Source organism: Stegodyphus dumicola, chromosome 2, assembly GCF_044657685.1.
Source record: "Stegodyphus dumicola isolate Sdum_Otavi_A_Nest chromosome 2, ASM4465768v1".
NCBI classification, from domain to species: domain Eukaryota; kingdom Metazoa; phylum Arthropoda; class Arachnida; order Araneae; family Eresidae; genus Stegodyphus; species Stegodyphus dumicola.
The window spans coordinates 31,728,873-31,747,158 of record NC_140769.1 but is presented as its reverse complement, the minus strand read 5'-3'; the positions used below and the strand labels follow the sequence as shown (position 1 = coordinate 31,747,158).

At 34.2% G+C, this 18,286-nt stretch overlaps 1 protein-coding gene across 3 annotated transcripts in view; it reads right to left on the bottom strand.

Annotated features, from left to right (window-relative positions):
• The window catches only part of LOC118195976 (3'-5' RNA helicase YTHDC2-like), a 180,918-nt gene that overhangs the window by 37,780 nt on the left and 124,852 nt on the right, over window positions 1-18,286 (bottom strand). For all 3 annotated transcript variants that reach the window (XM_085810550.1, XM_085810549.1, XM_035367326.2), the window contains exons 24-25: window positions 9,371-9,522; window positions 4,575-4,659 (exon numbers count right to left, since the gene is read on the bottom strand). In XM_085810550.1, the coding sequence (XP_085666676.1) occupies window positions 4,575-4,659; window positions 9,371-9,522 (237 nt within the window). The remainder of the gene's footprint in view (window positions 1-4,574; window positions 4,660-9,370; window positions 9,523-18,286) is intronic.

Sequence of the window (18,286 nt, the reverse complement as noted above, 5' to 3'; positions counted from 1 at the left end):
GAAACAATTTTTATGAATTTTTCAAAAGCATTTTGAATTATAATCTATAAAATTTTTACCATCATCTTAAAGTAGATGTATTTCTAAGCATGCCTGCAAAAAATTTGTTTTTTATTCAAAAATTTCAGAAAATACAAGGCAGGGGATTTATATATTGGCACGTTTTGAAATTTGGCATATTTATTGAAAGCAATAAAACATCAAATGTGGTTTAGACACTTTGCTAAAATTATTTGAAAGTAGGAACGATGTGACTTTTCCCCCACTCATGCACAATGTAAAAAGGTAGAAATGAGGTGCCTTTTTTCCCACTCCAGCATAATGGAAGGGAAAGGAAAATTGAATTATTTTTGGCACAAACTGAAAATTTTTTCCATAAATTAAGAACCAAATTTTACAAAATTTAATATCTAGGCATAATTTGAGTCATAGAATCAAAACATGGAAATAAATTGATATGTTATTTCAGAAAAAGTCTGATTAAGTGTTAAAATACCTGTATTATAACAATGTTATGTATAAATCTAACATATATCCTAAGTTGCGCTTTCAAGGTGTGAAAATCGCAATTTGAATTTTGTCAATCAACCTAGTAGAACAGGAGATATAGAACTGTCCCTTTTTTTTTCGCAGCGTACATACAATACAACTGAACTCAATAGTGAAAAATCTGACTATCTGGCATTCAATTTATTAGAATGCTCAAGAAAATAGAATACTTTAGAAAATTTCTTTCTTGAAAAATTTAGTAAATGAAAGATTTGTAATGCCATTATAGAGTTTTCAATACTTTTAACACACATAATTGTTATCAAAACAAAGTGATTTAGCATTGAAAATGGTCATAACACAATCATAAGAAATTTGATTTCATTTAGATTAAACTCATTTAATTTCTGTAACAAAGGATATATATTTTTATTTGAATTTTGAAAAATGACTAATATTTAGAACAGCATGAAGTTGGAGTATTTTCAAAGTTACAGGAACTGAGTATATAAAAAAAAAAAAAAAAAAGTGACTTTGTAAGCAGATAAACAATAGCAATATAACTTAAACAATTATGATAAGGTATTTAAGTTTTTTAATTTGCTACATCCACAATTTGTATCTCTTTATTATCTAACTAAACTAAATAAAGAATGATCTATTCATGTAAACTTCTGCTGCAATGATTTGTGGCATTTCCACCTATGTTCATGTTTGGTGAGGTTTCCTATTGGATCAGATGCTTTATGCTTAAGGAATGAATATGAAATATGTTGCCTTTTATGTCTAAAATGAGTTTTGTTTTTGAAATGTTATATAATTTTAAATGTAAGTTTTTTTATATTCAAATTGGTAACAAATAGGATGATTTTTTATAACTTTAGATTGAAATTTTTCCTATTTATTTGGCTTTTCTACCATTAATTCAAATTTTTATATGCATAACTATTTGGAATTCAGCAATTCCCCAAGTTTTTTACCGTAATTATTCCCAAACTCGGCAAAATTAGTTGAGTGTCTTAACCCTATATGGATGTGTTCTACTTGATATAAGTAATAGGATTCTACTTGATATAAGTAATAGGGGGACCGGAAAGTAATGTCGCTTTCTTACATTAAATTCAAACGAATAAATTTGTAACAAGTTTTTATTCTTAATCAATAATATAATCACCCTCGTTATCAGCAACTTTTTCCCATCTAGTAGGCCGATTTCAATCCCAGATGGATAAAAATCAATTGATTTTTGAGTAAAATATCTCGAGATGGCATTTTGGACATCATCCAAATTTTCAAATTTTTTGTTACTAAAAAAATGTTGTAGGGATCGGAATAAATGTAAATCCAAGAGTGCCATATTGGGCAAATATGGTGGGTGAGGCAGTACCTCCCACCCCAATTCATTATATTTTTTCAGTGATCGTCTTGCACAAGTGCAGTCTTGCATTGTCGTGTTGCAGAATGACGCCTTTTCCGTTCACAATCACCAGATATTTTTCGATTAAACTTGGTTCACTAGATCCAATTGTTCACAATAAAGGTCTATATTAACAGTTTTTCCAGGTTTCAGCAATTCAAAATGAACAATTCCGCGAATACTCCATCAAACATCCAGAAGCACCTTTTCGGGATGTAAACCCTTTGTAACCCCTATTAAAACTGCTTTTTGAGTTTTGGATTATCATATAGGACTTAATTTTTTTGTCTCCACTAATCAAACAATCAAAAAAATGGTTCTGTATGGTGCCGTTGAAGCAATACGTTGCATGTGATGGATAGGTTGGCTTTGTTCTTTTCAGACAGATTATGGGAGGACTCAAACACCTGCTTTGGTTATTTTTCCATTCTGCTTTACTTGGATGGTCGAACAAGGTTGGTTAAGAGTGTTTGACATGGATTTGCTTCCACTTCTACCCTTAGCATGTTGTTGTTGACATGCGCAAAAACGACATTACTTTCCGGTCCCCATATTATATAAATTATCTGATGCATACATGCAGTAGGCATTTGCAAACAGTCAATGTATTATTAATGTCAATATGTTTGCAAATAATTAATGTATAATTAATGTCAAAATCTTCCTTGTCAGAAATAAAGAAGAAAATCAATACAAAATTCTAAATAACATTCATGCTATTTGAATTCTTCAGTTTACTGTTATCCCCAATAGAATAGTTGGTGACATACAAGGCACATCCTCTTAGCATTTTCAATGTGTAATTTAGAAATATCTGATTTACGGCAATAACACATGAAGTATGGATAGACAGTAAAGCACAATGTAGAAGTAAAAGGAATAGTATGGGAGAGTAATAACTTTAACTAATGTCTTTGAAATATACTTCAAAATATTCAATGATTTCAATTCTAACACACTTATACAAGAAAAATCCTAACATTACTTTTATAGTTTCCTTCTTAATTCTCTTGACTCCAATGCACTTAACCCAGTGATCGATTAAAGGTTGGATGCTAGCAGAAAAAAAAACTTTTTTCACCACTTTCAAACCATTTCTGAACAGCATCCTTCAAATCATCATCATTGTTACAACCATGAAAATGTTGTTTCAGTTTCTGAAACTAAAAGAAGTTACTCAGATCCAGGCCTGGGTATATATGGTGGAAAGACGGAGAAGATTAAGTGTGTAATGCTAAACAGCAATCTCGGAAATTTGAGCCTCGTGTGCATTGGCAAGCAAAAACAACACTTTTTGTTGAGTTAGGCACAGTGTTTTATTTAATGTTTTATCAAAGCTGAATCAACAGATTAAAATGGTAAACTCTTGTTTTCCTTGCATATAGCATAGAATCAATAATTAGTGGTCTCTCTTCATTTTCAAAAATAGGTGTCTGAATTCTTCTCCATAGATTTCTGCAATATGAAGTCAAAGAGATCTACAGTGTTTCCACAAAAAATTTTATTGCTAGTTATCATGAAAAAAAAGTTTTCAAATTCAACCTAACATTTTTTCATCTCTTGCATCGATATTCTGAATACTCATATGATACAATTCTTAAAAATCCCCAGCTTTTCATGTAATTTTTTCACTTATCAAACAGTCAGGTTAAACAGTGATGCTCCTATTTCTTCAGCAAACATACTCCTGACATCCTCTGTATCAGGTGTGAGGCGGAAGACAGGCACAAAAAGCCACAATTTATGATGTTAGTATTCTCTGTTTACTGCGGCCAGTCCCACACTTACCAGTAACAGAATCTAAATTTCACTTAATCCAACAATCCGACCAGGCCCGCAGGTTCACCACTCCCGGTTCTCAGTCTCATGGAAGGGTGTGACTACAAATTTAAGGTTGACGATCTAACTGGTTGTTGATTAATGCCCTTGCCAGCACCAAGTGAGCAGCCTCAAACTGTTAAAATTACACAAAATTTGGACTGAACAGCAAGCCGTGGCCAATACCAGCTTGAAGTTGCACTGCCAATCCCCCTTTGGTCCAACCATATTGTACGATCTTTCTACAGGGTTTTGGAACCGCCAGGCTCATCCCTCCCCTCAGGGTGCTACTGCCATAGTAAGATGCTAAGTCAGTGTGTATGCCTCAGGGGGTATATTTTTTCAGTAGTCACATCTACACTGTGGCCTGACCTAAGATGCTCTCCTTTGTTGACATGATAGCCCACTTTTTAACAGCAGCATACAAAAGTACTGCATCATCACAGGCTATAAAAATGCATTCATGAATATCTGTCAGTGATTTTTTTTTTGGGGGGGAGAGGGGAGGAGGGAGATCAAAACCTCAACCACCTAATGATATTTGATATTTTCAAAATTAAAAGACATCTCCGACTGACAATGTTTAACAAACAATACCTACTGTGTGCACTTTCTTTTGTATGCTTAAAAAAGGATGTAAACTTCATCTCATTTCATCATATTAACAAGCATATCATACTTAGGTCTAGAACATATTGAATGTCTCTCGTAGAATACAGCACATCTAATTAGAATATTAACAAGCATATCATACTATTTGAATACAATTTGATCTGTTTTGTTCATCCTAATAAGATAATAAACTTCCATAAAGAAATAATAGAAAAAGAATTACAAAATAACTTGTTACCTGGCCATCTCGGGAGATCTGGACTTTCCTGTTTTCATTCCATGCATTTTGCAAATGACGAGTGCTTTGGAAAGGTATGTTTGCCCTTAAAAAAATAATAATAATAAAAATTGTAAATAAAAAAGCAACTCTAAATGTTAGATAATTAATTGTTCTACACAATTTATATATAACAGTATTAAAAAATTTTACTCCTGATATAGCTAATTATTTTTAAACATACATTCATTTCTCAGTATGCTGTAATTGCTTTCTGAATTTACAAGGTAGGAATTCTAGATTTTAGTTTCTTTTCAACATGGCTAAATATCTTTAGTTTTGCATTTTAACTTCCATTTCAAAACTTGACATCAACATTTAAGTTGAACTGAAAGGAAGAATTAAAAAACCACTGACATGAGAAAAAGCTCGACACTATAAATAATGAAAAATTAAACAGAAAAGCAAGGATTTTCATGGAAAAGAGATTTCAATGATTCTTTTTTCTTTAAATTTCATTGACTCTTTTTTAATTGGATTATTGCTTGCTTGAAGAGTTTTGGTTTTAATATTTATTAAAATTCACATTCTAGTCATGGCCGAAAATACTACGACGTAGTAGAATGACACAATGGAATTTTAGAAGAAGCACGACCAGCTTGATAGTTAAACGTCATTTATTTCTGGATGACAAATTCCTTGGCACATATTTTCATAACCAATAGAAGACTAGGGATGCTAACGTGCCCCATTATTTTAAATATGCAATTACATTTTAAATAATGGCTAATAGCTAGCAGAGGCTGAGTGATATGCTGTCAGCAGGCAGGCGAAAGAGAGAGAGACTATGCAGTTAGTAACTATCGATACTAGGTAGGTGCATAAAGTATAGTTAATCTGCGATTAGTTAATTTTGGGTTTTAGTTCCATCTTTCAAGCAGCATTATGTAACATGAAAAGATCTTGAATTTTGGAGAATAGATAAATTTAGGAGGGAGAACACCAAATTTAGAATAATTAATTTTGAGGTTGACAATTATTTCTTAGAGCAGCCATCATTTTTTTATATCTTACATATATACTCGATAAAAATAATAATATATATACATGATAAAAAAAGTCTGTATACACATCGTAGCAGTCAAAAATTTCTGCAAAGAAAACTATAAAAAAAGCAATTTTTTCTGTACATTATAGTATAATACATATGTCTTTATGTCTATAATGAATATGATTATCTATTTCTGTGAAATATCCCGAAGAAATCTAATTCATCAACAGAAGATGTTGCAACCAAAATTCTTCAAAAAACAACTTTGATGCACTAGATTTTCTGGAAGCACATTCATAAAAATTTTTTGATTTGAACTTTATCCAGAACTAGGAAAGCAGATTGCAGACACTTTCTATTTAACACCACCTACTTGTGTGAAAATATGATTTTCATCACTTTGCACACAGAAATAAACCAGAAGTCATTTAAATACAACTGATTACTTACACATCTCTTTCAAAAATAGTAAAAAAAGCCTTGCTGACAGCCAACAGCTACAGTTACAATCAGCCATTAAAAATTTATATATTATTCTATATGTAGTAAATGTATGCATTTATTTATTTCTTAAAACTTAAACTCTCCTGCAATAAATGTAATTTCCTAAATAAAAAAGAAGAAACCCATTTTACAAGGGGTTGAAAAACACTTATTTTTCAGATTCAAGGGGGAAGTGGAGAGCACTGATCTTGAGGTCGCTTTTATTATTATTATATTTTATTATTATTATTATTATTTAACTCGAATTAAAAACGTTCACATTTCTGGCACGATTTAGGGTGATAAATTTTGTATCTATCAACTGGAATTGGCAAACCTGCCAAAGTGCAGATGCAGCAAGCACATTTACATGGAAAGCTAGGAGTTACAATTAGTGTACCCTACACCAGTGGTTGATGTATTTGCAGATTGTGATACCAGACGGCTTCATTAGAACAGGTTATCTGACAAGTATTCAGTGGATATTTAGAGGGAGAATTATGAGTAAGCCATTTAGAAGATTCAGTTTGGTTCCAATAGCATGGCATAAAAACAAGCACAAGTATAACTGTCCTCTATTCCTCTACAGGACCTGATGACATGTAACAAGGAAGCCTTCCCATATCATCTTGAACAATACATTCAAAAGGAAGGACATTATGTTCAAAGTCACTGATATCTGCATTATACACTGCAGTAAATACCTATGTATATATTGTTATTCCACAGTCTTAACAAAAGTTTCCAGCCACTGCAAATATTGTTTGTGCAGACAGTTTGCATTGGCATGTTTAATCATATTTTGTCAAACGAGATTTGGCATTTGAAAGAAAGATACTTGCTTTAGAACACTTGCGAAATTTGTAAAAAATATATTGTTATCATTAAGTACAAGGTGCCTGAAATAAAACTATCATGCAATCAGGTTAGAAGCATCATTTATTTCCAGTTCTGTTGCAAAAAGTTAGCCACAGAATACCCCCAAATCATGTGCATAGCTTTAGGTACTAATGTTGTATCATATGATACTCTGAAGGTTTGGTATCAAAAGTTCATGGCCTACTGATGTTGACGAGGCCTGCCTGTGAAAACTTGTGGAAGAAGATCAGTATGCAATGAATCGAAAGCTTGCTAAGGAGTTAGAGAATGTCTAACTCCTTAGCTTGTCTAACTCCTTAGCAAGCTAAGTGCCATGTCTATTAATCATGCTATGTATTGCATAAACTTGATATACAAGTTCAATCGCTGGGTGCTGCATGAACTGACTCAAGTAGATAATGACAGATGTTTTGGGGCCTGCACTAATCTGCATGAATATCAACACAAGGGCAAAATTCTACACCAGATCATAACTTGCGATGAAAAGTGGATTTATTTCAACAACACAGGCCAAAGGGGGGTCTGCACCCGGTGAAACCATTGGCAGCTTCACAAAGTACCATTTGACTAACAAAAAGATCACCCTTTGTATCTTGTGAGATTGTCATGGTATTATGCACAAAGTGTATCTAGAAAAAGGGTAAACTCTCGACAATAAGGTGTACGGAGAGATGCTAGTCCGTGTTGATGCTGCCATCAAGGAAAAACGTCAAACTGAGATCCAGTGCAAAAAGGAAATGTTTCATCAAGATAATGTAAGACCACATGTGTCTGCATTCACTGGCTGGACTCTTGTGTACAGACTCGAATGGGATCTTTTGCCCCCCCCCCATCATATAGCCCCGACATTGCTCCTTCAGACTCCTACTTTTTTTTCACAAATGCAGCTACATCTTGCTGGTGCTATCTCCCGTTCTGCACAGGATGTTCGAAATGAAGTTGATCTGTTTTTGGGCTCGTGGCCGCCAAGTTTCTGGCTTTGAAAAGCATTGGCAGAATATCATCAATTTGGGCAGCGATTGCTATCCACACTAAAGATATTGCTTTCATGTTTTCATTTTCTAACTTTTTCATTACAACCAGCTATTATTACACGCATACACCATCTTTCTGTTTTTTAAAGTATAGATACAATCTGTGCCACTCTGTTGCTACTGTTTCTGTAACTCCATATTCTCTTTTACTTCTTTCTACATTTGAAAGTAAGCTGCCTGGAACCAAGATATTTTTACTTTGTTTTTGTTTAGTTTCCTTTGATATGTGATTAGTGTTTTATCATCACTTCTGCCTAGCAAGTGGTATAATTCTTCATGTGACAAACTGCACATATTCTGTTACTTGTTTTATTATATTTGTTACCTGCCACTGATTTTATTACTTTAGATATAAAAGTTTTGCCAAGCATTAGGGAAGCAAAGGAAAAAAATAGTGATGATGTTTTTCCCTATAATATTAAGGATATAGTATTCCATATTTTCATGCAACAAGAAACAAAAACTTTTGCAAAATAAGCTTTGCGTTACTGATGTTTGGAAAAATGCTAAATTCATATACATTTTCTTTCATTATGAAAATTAGATGTGATAAAAAATTTATCAAGGTATCATACATTAAGTGAGCAATCAAACTGACTATTGTCACATTTATACTTGCAGAAACTTACAAACTTCATACTAAAGCATTATTTATCCTGAAATTTTATATGTTTGAGCAATTTCAGAAAAAAATCATGCAAGTTTACATAAATGCTGTAGAAGACACACAGATACAAAGTTTATCTGAAATCATTCTGACCACTCCTGCAGTTTTCATGATACTTTATTGGGTGCAAAACAAATTACACAGTAAAGGATTTAGGGAGATTATTTTCATGTCACAACTCAAAAACAGATAGAAATTTTAAATACCTTTACAAATAAAAAACTATTTATTTCATTGACTGATTTTCAAAATTCATCTGAACAGAAAAACAGATATTGTTTATCTCCCTGAAAACTAATACTAAAAATGAAATATAAATGAAATGAAAAGAGAAATAAGCACTTCTTTTTAGATAATATAATGTTTGCAAATTTATATTTAATTGCACTGAATCATAAATTAATATATATATAAATTATTTATAAAGTTTAAATTTATTTATTGCTATGAGTTTGTATTGAAAAAATACTTAATAATCATATATTCACTATTAAAGATGACATAGAAAGTTGCACTCAGTGTTAAAGATGACACACAAATGAAACTGTTTGTGTATCATTACCATTGTTCTAAATATCAAATAAATATATAAAATAGTGAGTAAAATAAAAAAAAAAACTAGTAAATAATACATTCTCTATATAAAATTAAAAACCTATAACTATTATATAAACTATAAATAACTAGAAATATAACTAATTACTTTTTAAGCCACTCAATTTGGTAACATGACCCAAGATTGGCTGAACGAAATTCTGGAGGACGATGATCTGAAATGTGAGGAGTAAATCGTGCAAATCCTTGAAAATGTCCACTTCCTTGTATGGAAAATATCAGGATTACATCCCTTCCCTCCTAAGAATTATAATAAATATTAGAAACTTTATGAATATGTGCATTTATATATCAAAATCATTTCAGTACATAACAGAATAACAATCTATCATTATAAATGCGTGATTACACTTCTTTCTTCTAATTTTTTAAAGTTTAATCATTTTTAAAAGAGGTATGATTAAGATAATTTTTAAAAACATTCACCTGAATGAATGCAAGTGTTATCAGCAATGTGTAAAAAATAGGTATTCTGTAAAATATCTAGGCAATATATAAAATACCTGGGCAATTTCAAACAAAGTATGAAATACCGAATTATTTTAATATTATATATCCTTTTCCTAGGCATTATATAGAAAGATATATGCTATTAAAGAAAGGCATTGCATAGAAAGATAAATGCTTTTTAGGCAAAATTTAAAGTGAGTCATGAAAAAGGTTGTATTGAAAATACGTGAAATAGAAATCAATATCATTAATGGCTTCTATAACAGGATAAATCAGTTTGCTTTTATCTTCCACTAACATTATGTTATAGTAATTTAGCAGCCAACAATCACATTAGGCTTCTTAATAGTCATCTAGGCGTTTTTCATATCACTCATTAACTTCTGGTAAGTAGTTTTGGGTAGGAACACTGTTTTTTTTTTTTTTTTTTTTTTTTTTTGCAGCATTAGCTTGCACTCTACATAATTCACTGCAGAATCAACTTTCTATGTCTATGCCTTCTCTAATACTTTCAGTTGCTTCTCTGACACTCCTAGCACCTAGTGCACAACAAGATTCCTTCTCTGACACTCTTAGTTGCTATTCCTTCTCAGAACACTACAGGCTGCTCTTTCATTTTCATACAGTAAGAGCTAAATTCTTTGCTGAATAAATTTGAAGTAGTGCAGTTTGTTATTTCTGAACAAGGAATGAAATGCACATGGAACTTCTTCTGAAGCGAATGTCAAAAGCCAGGTAAATTTGTAGAAGCATTAGTTTCCCCCCCACACACACACATAGAGATGAAAAATTAACAACGTCTTCACCGGGAATCGAACCACGGACCTCTGGAATACCGGCTCAGCATGCTAACGTTACACCACGAAGGTGCGCTAGGGAAGTGGGAGAAATACCTTATATACTCCCCTTTTTAAAGGGCAACTAGGATTTTAGGGGTCCTAGTCCACAAATCCTGGGTGCGGAGAATCATCATCCACAACCCTTTTAGTTTGGGCGCCACTTCTCGAGTCATTAAGTTAATTGGAAGCAGAAAAGATGAAAAATATGCAACTGCCTTCGCCGGGAATCGAACCACGGACCTCTGGAATACCGGCCCAGTGTGCTACCATTACAACACGAAGGCATGCTAGGGAAGTGGGAGAAATACCTTATATACTGCCCTTTTTAAAGGGCGACTAGGGTTTTAGGGGACCTAGTCGCCAAAGCCTGGGTGTGGAGAATCATCATCCATAACCCTTTTAGTTCGGGCGCCACTTGTAGAGTCATTAGGATATTTTGGAAGCCAGAGAGATGAAAAATTAGCAACGCCTTCGCCGGGAATCAAACCACGGACCTCTGGAATACCGGCCCAGCGTGTAGAACCACTACACTACACCACGAAGGCACGCTAGGGAAGTGGGAGAAATACCTTATAAGTTTGACAAATAATATTAGAAAAATTATTAGTGGGAATATTTTGTACTTTGCCAGTCTTTTGACGCTATATGGAATGTCAAAGAAATGCGTGAAATATTAATTGCTTCAAACTTTTATGCCCAATTTTCGGCATTCTATTCATAGGCTAGGCGCTATATACGATGCCTACTTTCATACATTGCCAATAACACATATATTTTAAGTTCATTATAATATGAAGATTTTTAAGCTATAGAATATATATAAAGTCACAAATAAATAAATATACTGTAGTTATTTAACAAAACTTAAGTTGCTTGCAACTTAAAAATCTCTTTAATAATCATTATACGGGGAAATTGCACTTGAAGTGTGTTGCATAAAATCTAAAGTATTTTTAATACACTATAAAGAACGAACTTCTTTAAACAATTTTACTAACGAGAAAACAGGACTGGAACAAATATCAAGTGACCTTTTTAAAATGAAATTTCAACCAATGTTTATCTTTCGAACAGTCTTTTTGTGACGCTATTTTATGAAAATTAAAACGTACAAAAATTAAAGATGAAGAGGAAACATAAAGGACACTAAACACTCCCTTCCCAAAGATATTGATTAGGAGACATAATCCTTTAAATGGGGTGGAAACCTGACAGTCCTTCCACTGCGTGTGGTATGGTTGTGATTGACTGGTGGTGAAATTTTCCCCTCAGTTTCGCACTGTACGAGGGCCATCCAGGAAGTAGATTACGTTTCCGTCTGTGTCCGCTAGGGGCGGGGCTAGCGCAGCCATCTTGGGGTCAGAGCGTTGCGCAGCTCAGTCTGCATCTAGCCGTGCTAGTGAGAGGTTCGTGCTGTGCTCCGTTCAGATACTGTGACGGTTTGAAATGTCTGCATTAATTGAAAATCCCGCGAGCTGCGAGGTGTGCTCAGTAATAAGGTTTCTGACTGCAAAAAACTGTAAACCGATAGAAATCTATCGGCAGCTTCGTGAAGTGTATGGGGACAACATTATCACTGAAGGTGGAGTGCGTCAGTGGGTCATAAGATTTCAAAATGGCCGAACCAATGTTCACGACGAAGATCGAAGTGGGAGACCCAGCATAGTGACCACCGAACTTCTCGAAAAAGTCGATGCTAAAGTCCGTGAAAATCGAAATTTCACAATAACGGAACTTTCTTTGAGTTTTCCACAAATTTCGCGAAGTTTGTTGCACAAAATCATCAGCGAAAAGCTTGGTTACCACAAGTTTTGTGCAAGATGGATTCCAAAAATCTTGACAGAGGACCACAAAAATCAGCGAATGGCTGCAGCGTTGAACTTTTTGGACGCTTACCATAAGGATGGTGACTCTTTACTCGATCGCATCGTTACTGGTGACGAAACATGGGTGAAACATGTGATCTGTGAAACGAAATTGCAATCAATGCAGTGGGGGCACACAAGTTCTCCCCAAAAACCCAAGAAATGCATGCAAACAATGTCGGCAAGGAAGATGATGGCGACTGTTTTTTGGGACAGAAAAGGTGTAATTTTGGTGGACTTCCTGGAAAGAGGCACTACAATAAACTCTCAAAGGTATTGCCAAACTCTCCAAAAACTCAGAAGAGCAATTCAAAACAAGCGCAGAGGAATGTTGAGCTCTAAGATCTTGTTGATTCACGACAACGCCCGGCCCCACACGGCAAATGTCACTCGTAAAGTTCTTGAATCTTTTAAGTGGGAGTTGTTTCCTCATCCGCCGTACAGTCCCGACCTGGCACCGAGCGACTTCCACCTATTCCCAGCAATGAAGAAGTGGCTGGCTATGCAGCGTTTTGATGACGACGCACAGCTGCAAGAAGAGGTAACGAAGTGGTTGAAGGCGCAGGCGGCCGAATTTTTCGACGAAGGAATTTCCAAGCTCGTACATCGCTACGATAAATGCCTTAATTTGTATGGTGACTATGTAGAAAAGTAGTATTTGAGTGTGGCTTTCATCTGTATATAATAAAATTTGTTTCCTATACTTTGTTTATTTTTTTATTCCAAAACGTAATCTACTTTCCGGATAGCCCTCGTATGTGCAGATTTGGATAATCCATGCGCTTGTGAGTTTCAAGAGGCTGCTCATCATTGTCTTTTATGGTAAATCATGGTTTCAGTCTATCGATTGAAATTCTTTTGACAGTTCTATTAATTTCAATGTCAAAATACTTTGGTGCTCAGTGTTTGACAACATACGGCCCAAGATAAACTAATTGCAAAGATGAAGTAGCTGCGTTATTGTAGACAAAAACATGTAAACAATTCAAAAGTCTTTGGAAACGAATATGCTCGTACTGCCATGGATAGTCATTGCAGAAGGTTTCTTGTTATGGATAATACTTTGTACTCCTTGCAAGAACTCTGAGTGAACTCTTAGGGATCATGGTGATGAATTCTCTGAGTAAACAGAGGAAACTTCCGTAAAGAAGCTCGACTGAAGAGCATCCTATATCTTCTTTTAAATGCAGGGTGTAATCTGAGAAGAACCAAAGGTAAAGCATCTACCTAAGATTTGTTTTGTTGTAAATGACATTTCAAGCTTGCCTTTATAATCATGTGTTGTCCTTCAATTAATCCATTCCAACTGTGGATGTTTTGAAAACCGAAGTATTTGCTCAAAGATGAGAAGAGTTGACTTTCAAACTGACGTTCTTCATCAGATGTAATATGCTGTGGAATTCCAAAATAAGAAATCCAGGTTGAAATCATCCCCTTTGCAACTGTTTCTGCTGACTGATCCACCATAGGAAGGACTTCAGCCCATCTTGAAAAATGATCAATCATCGTTAGTATCTGAAAACCTTGACATGAAGGCAAGAGTCCAACAATATCAATGTGAGTGTATTGAAAATGTTCAGGTGGAACCTTGAAGTCCATAACAGCTGACTTTGTATGTCTTTGAACCTTAGATCGTTGGCATTCCATGCATTCCCTACACCATAACTGACAATTTTTATTGATATTTAGCCATATGAGTCTTTTCATGATTAATTTTCTTGTGCTTCTAATCCCTGGATCAGATAGGGTATGAATAGAAGAAAATATCTGTCGGCGAAAGTTTGAGAGGATATATGGGCGGTTACTGTTGGTGGAGAAATCACAATAAATCGATTTGTCAGTGCCTGGAATGAGAATCTGAACCATTCTCAGCCTTGTGTTGTTTTTTAAAATTGTTAACTCTTCATCATCTTGAAATTCTGCAATAGTTACATAATCGATTTGAGATGGTGTGGAGATGGCATTAATTCTCGAAAGGGCATCTGCAACAACATTTCTTCTCCCTTGACAAAGTGAATATTCGTTGAAAATTGAGCAATTATCTTGCTTGCCTGGGAAAGCCTTTGTCTAAACTCTGTTGAAAAGCAAAGGTGAGAGGTTTGTGGTCCATAAAGACCTTCCCTTTAATATGTACCTAAACTACTTTATTGCAATGTAGATGGACTAGACCTCTCGATCATGGGCTGTACTTTCTCTATGCGAGAGTTAAGGAGCGTGAGAAGAAACTTAATGGGCGCATCTCTCCCTGGTCAATTTGATGAATGATGGCCCTAATAGCTGTATCTGAAGCATCGTATGTGAGAGATATAGTCATGTTCATTGGGGGATGAACCAGCATAGTAGCATGACAAAGCGCATTTTTGAGGTTTTGAATGCGCTGCAATAATCTTTGCTCCATGTTAGTGGTATTTTGCTATTTTTAAATCTTTCACTGAGTACTGAGGTTAGAGGTTGTTGAAACTTGGCACATTTTGGGATGAAGAGGTAATAAAAATTGATCCTCCTTAAAAACCTGCGCAAGCTGGTAGCTGAATTGGGTTGAGTATGTTTTGTATAGTCTTAACTTTTGTCGGAAGAGGTCTTATTCCTTCAGGTGTGATTTCATATCCCAAATAATTAAGTTTAGAAGTGCCAAAAATATATTTTGCAACATTGATGCATAAACCATAGTCGTTTAACATTTGAAAAACTATGTTTAAGTGCTTACAGTGAGACTCTTTGTCTGGAGAAGGGATTAGGATGTCATCTAAACAGCAGAATGTAAAGTCTAATCCTGATAGCACCACATTCATGAATCGCTGAAATGTCTGTGCAGTGTTGCATAAACCAAATGTCATGAATGGGAATTCAGACAACCCGAAAGGAGTTCTAATGCCGTTTTGGGGGTGTTGCTTTTGTGCACTAGAATTTGTTGATAAACACTAATTTAGTGGATGAAAAAATCTTCTTTCCATGTAGAATATAGCCACAATTGGTGAGGAATGGTAGAGGATATCGATCATGAGTGATGATATTATTAAGAACCCTGTAATCTCCACATGGCCTCCAATCAGCTGATTTTTTTAGGACGAGATGTAGAAAACTGACCCAACAACATTTTGAAGGTCTGCAGCAAAGACCTTGTTACAACATAAACTCAAATTCAGCTTTTGCTGCTTTTAATTTTTTGGTTGAGAGTCTTCTGACCTTAGTGGTAACAGGAGCCCCCTCTGTTTTGATGAAATATTCAATGTTGTGACTTTTGATTTTATTATTGATGAGTGTTAGCCGCAAAAGATCTGGAAACTGTTTGAGAATTACTTCACACTGATTCTGTACTGCATGGACCATTGGTGAAACAACACCAGAGGGATCACCAATAGAAGACAATGAAGTGATGCCATTAATTTATGATTTTTGCTGTCCACCAAAAGGTGAAAGTGAGATAAAAAGTCAATATCTATTATTAGTTTATTAACACCAGCTATGACAAAAGGCCAATCAAATACTCTTCTCAGTCCTAGCAACTTTTGCTCATAAGTCTTAATTTTGGTTCCATTTGCAGCAAAGAATTCCAGCTTTGCAACAGCTCTTTTTTTCTTGCAATACTGGTGGAATCATGGAAATTTTAGCGCCAGTATCGATTAAAAATTGGGTGGCGCTCTCCTTGTCATGAATAAAAAGACAACACATCTCTACCCCTTGACCCTCTGTCGTCTGCAAGAGTCGAGGATTTAGTTTTCCTGCGGATGAACATTGGTTTTGTTAGTCCAATTCCAAGGATTATTACATTTAAAAGCCTTATCCCCCAAACCTTGAGTGATAGTAATATAAACTTTCATTTACCCAACTATGGCTATTGATAGAATTTTCTCCTACAGCAAGATCTGGATTGCTGACGTTTAGAACAATGTCTTTTATTCAGTTTGCTAACTTGTAGGGATAACTCTGAAATCTGCTCCTGTAATTTAACTAAAACATTGTCATTTCTAGAGCAAGCTACAGCGGCATTCTGATGTGACATAGATTTTATTTCCGATATTTTATTGGCCATTGTTGCTAATTTGGCTAAATCATTGCTGCTGATGTGTAAAATGCTTGAGATTGCTGTGGGTAAGGAAAGCTTCACCTACCTCATCTGAAGCTAAATTCTTCATTTCGCATAACAACTGTGAAGGTTTTCTATCACCCAATTTCCACCTCAGTTAATAATTTTTGGATCTTTTGTATTTCAGTCTCAGCAAAGACTGAAATTAGTCTGTCTTTAACAGACACATACTTGTCGTCGCTTGGGGGTGTTGATCAGAATGCCCGAGGCTCGTGATAATATTTCAGTGTCAATGGAACTCATGACACAATTGTATTTTGTTTCATGTGTCATAATTTCAGCATTTCGAAATTGAGCTTCCAATTGGAGAAAGCATATTTTTGGGTCCAGTTTCCAAAACACTGGGACTTTTAATACTAACTCTAGCAATCGATGTCGAAGTGTCGCTTTTGTTTCTGCCTTCATTTGCCTTTTTTTTCTTTTTAATTAAGAAAGCCAGAAAGTATTTTTACTTTAACACAAGCAAAGCAGCTGTAACACGACTATCATATCTCATTACTTTCTTTTTTTTTATTAAGAACCAGTACAAACTTATAAAATTTGCTGGGAATTAATCAGAATAAAGAGATTTACACATCGGTCATTAGATGTGACTACAAATGTGTCACACATATTGCGAACATCTGTCTATGACTAAAATTGTCTGATATGGTGAGTTAGATATTGTTCTTTAAACATCAGAAGTTTATTATCTAACTTTAAAATAATTCGTATAACTTTGAACATTTTCACAAATTTTGCTTAATTTTTCATAGCTCCATTTCAGTTACAAGTTCAAAATGTTTAACACATCTTTAACTTACTTAACTCCTGTTTTTATTTTTCATTCTGAATTCTTGAGTAGCGTGCCTGGTAGTCACCAGTGAGGTGCACTGCATAAAATCTAAAGTCTTATTAATACACTATAAAGAATGAACTTCTTTAAACAATTTTATTAACGAGAAAACAGTATTGGAACAAATACCAAGTGACCTTCTTAAAACGAAATTCCAATGGATGTTTATCTTTTGAATAGCCATTTTGTGATGCCATTTTATGAAAATTAAAACGTACAAAAATTAAAGATAAGATGAAGAGAGAGGAAACACAAGAGGATCCTACACGCTTACTCTTTCTGGAATATAAACATGTAACTAAGAGTAATTATTTCAGCTATTCAATAATCTTTTAGAATTTGATATATTCTTCGCAAATATAATATTGCAATAACTCACTTAACAAAGCATCTCAAACGGAATTCAGATTAAATAATAATATGATACTTCTAGCAAAAATTTAAAGTAATATCAAAACTTCAACAATTATTAATTCATGCAATATGCTATCTACTATACATTCTGAGCAATAACCCATGTAAATTTATAACAAGATTAACAAAAAATGAATTTTACATTTCTTATTAAGCCCCCAAAAAACTTTTTTCGAAAAACAATAACCAGTACTGAAAAAATGCGCATTCAAAAAATGACATTTAATAAAATGTTAAATAAATTAATTATACAGAAGAAAAGCTGTAGACATAAAATACAGTTCAATAATGTAATGAAGTACCATACATAGCCCAAAACTCAAAGCTTGATTATAAAATAGGTGAAAATTCTTTACTATGCATAAAATATACATGTGAAAATACATACACATGCCTATAAAATAAACTACAGAGCTATATTAAATAATCAAATGCACAGAAAAATTTGGATTTCTAACCAGAAATTCATAAAATGTGTTTAGCAATAACTAAGCAAAAGCATATCTTCCACAAG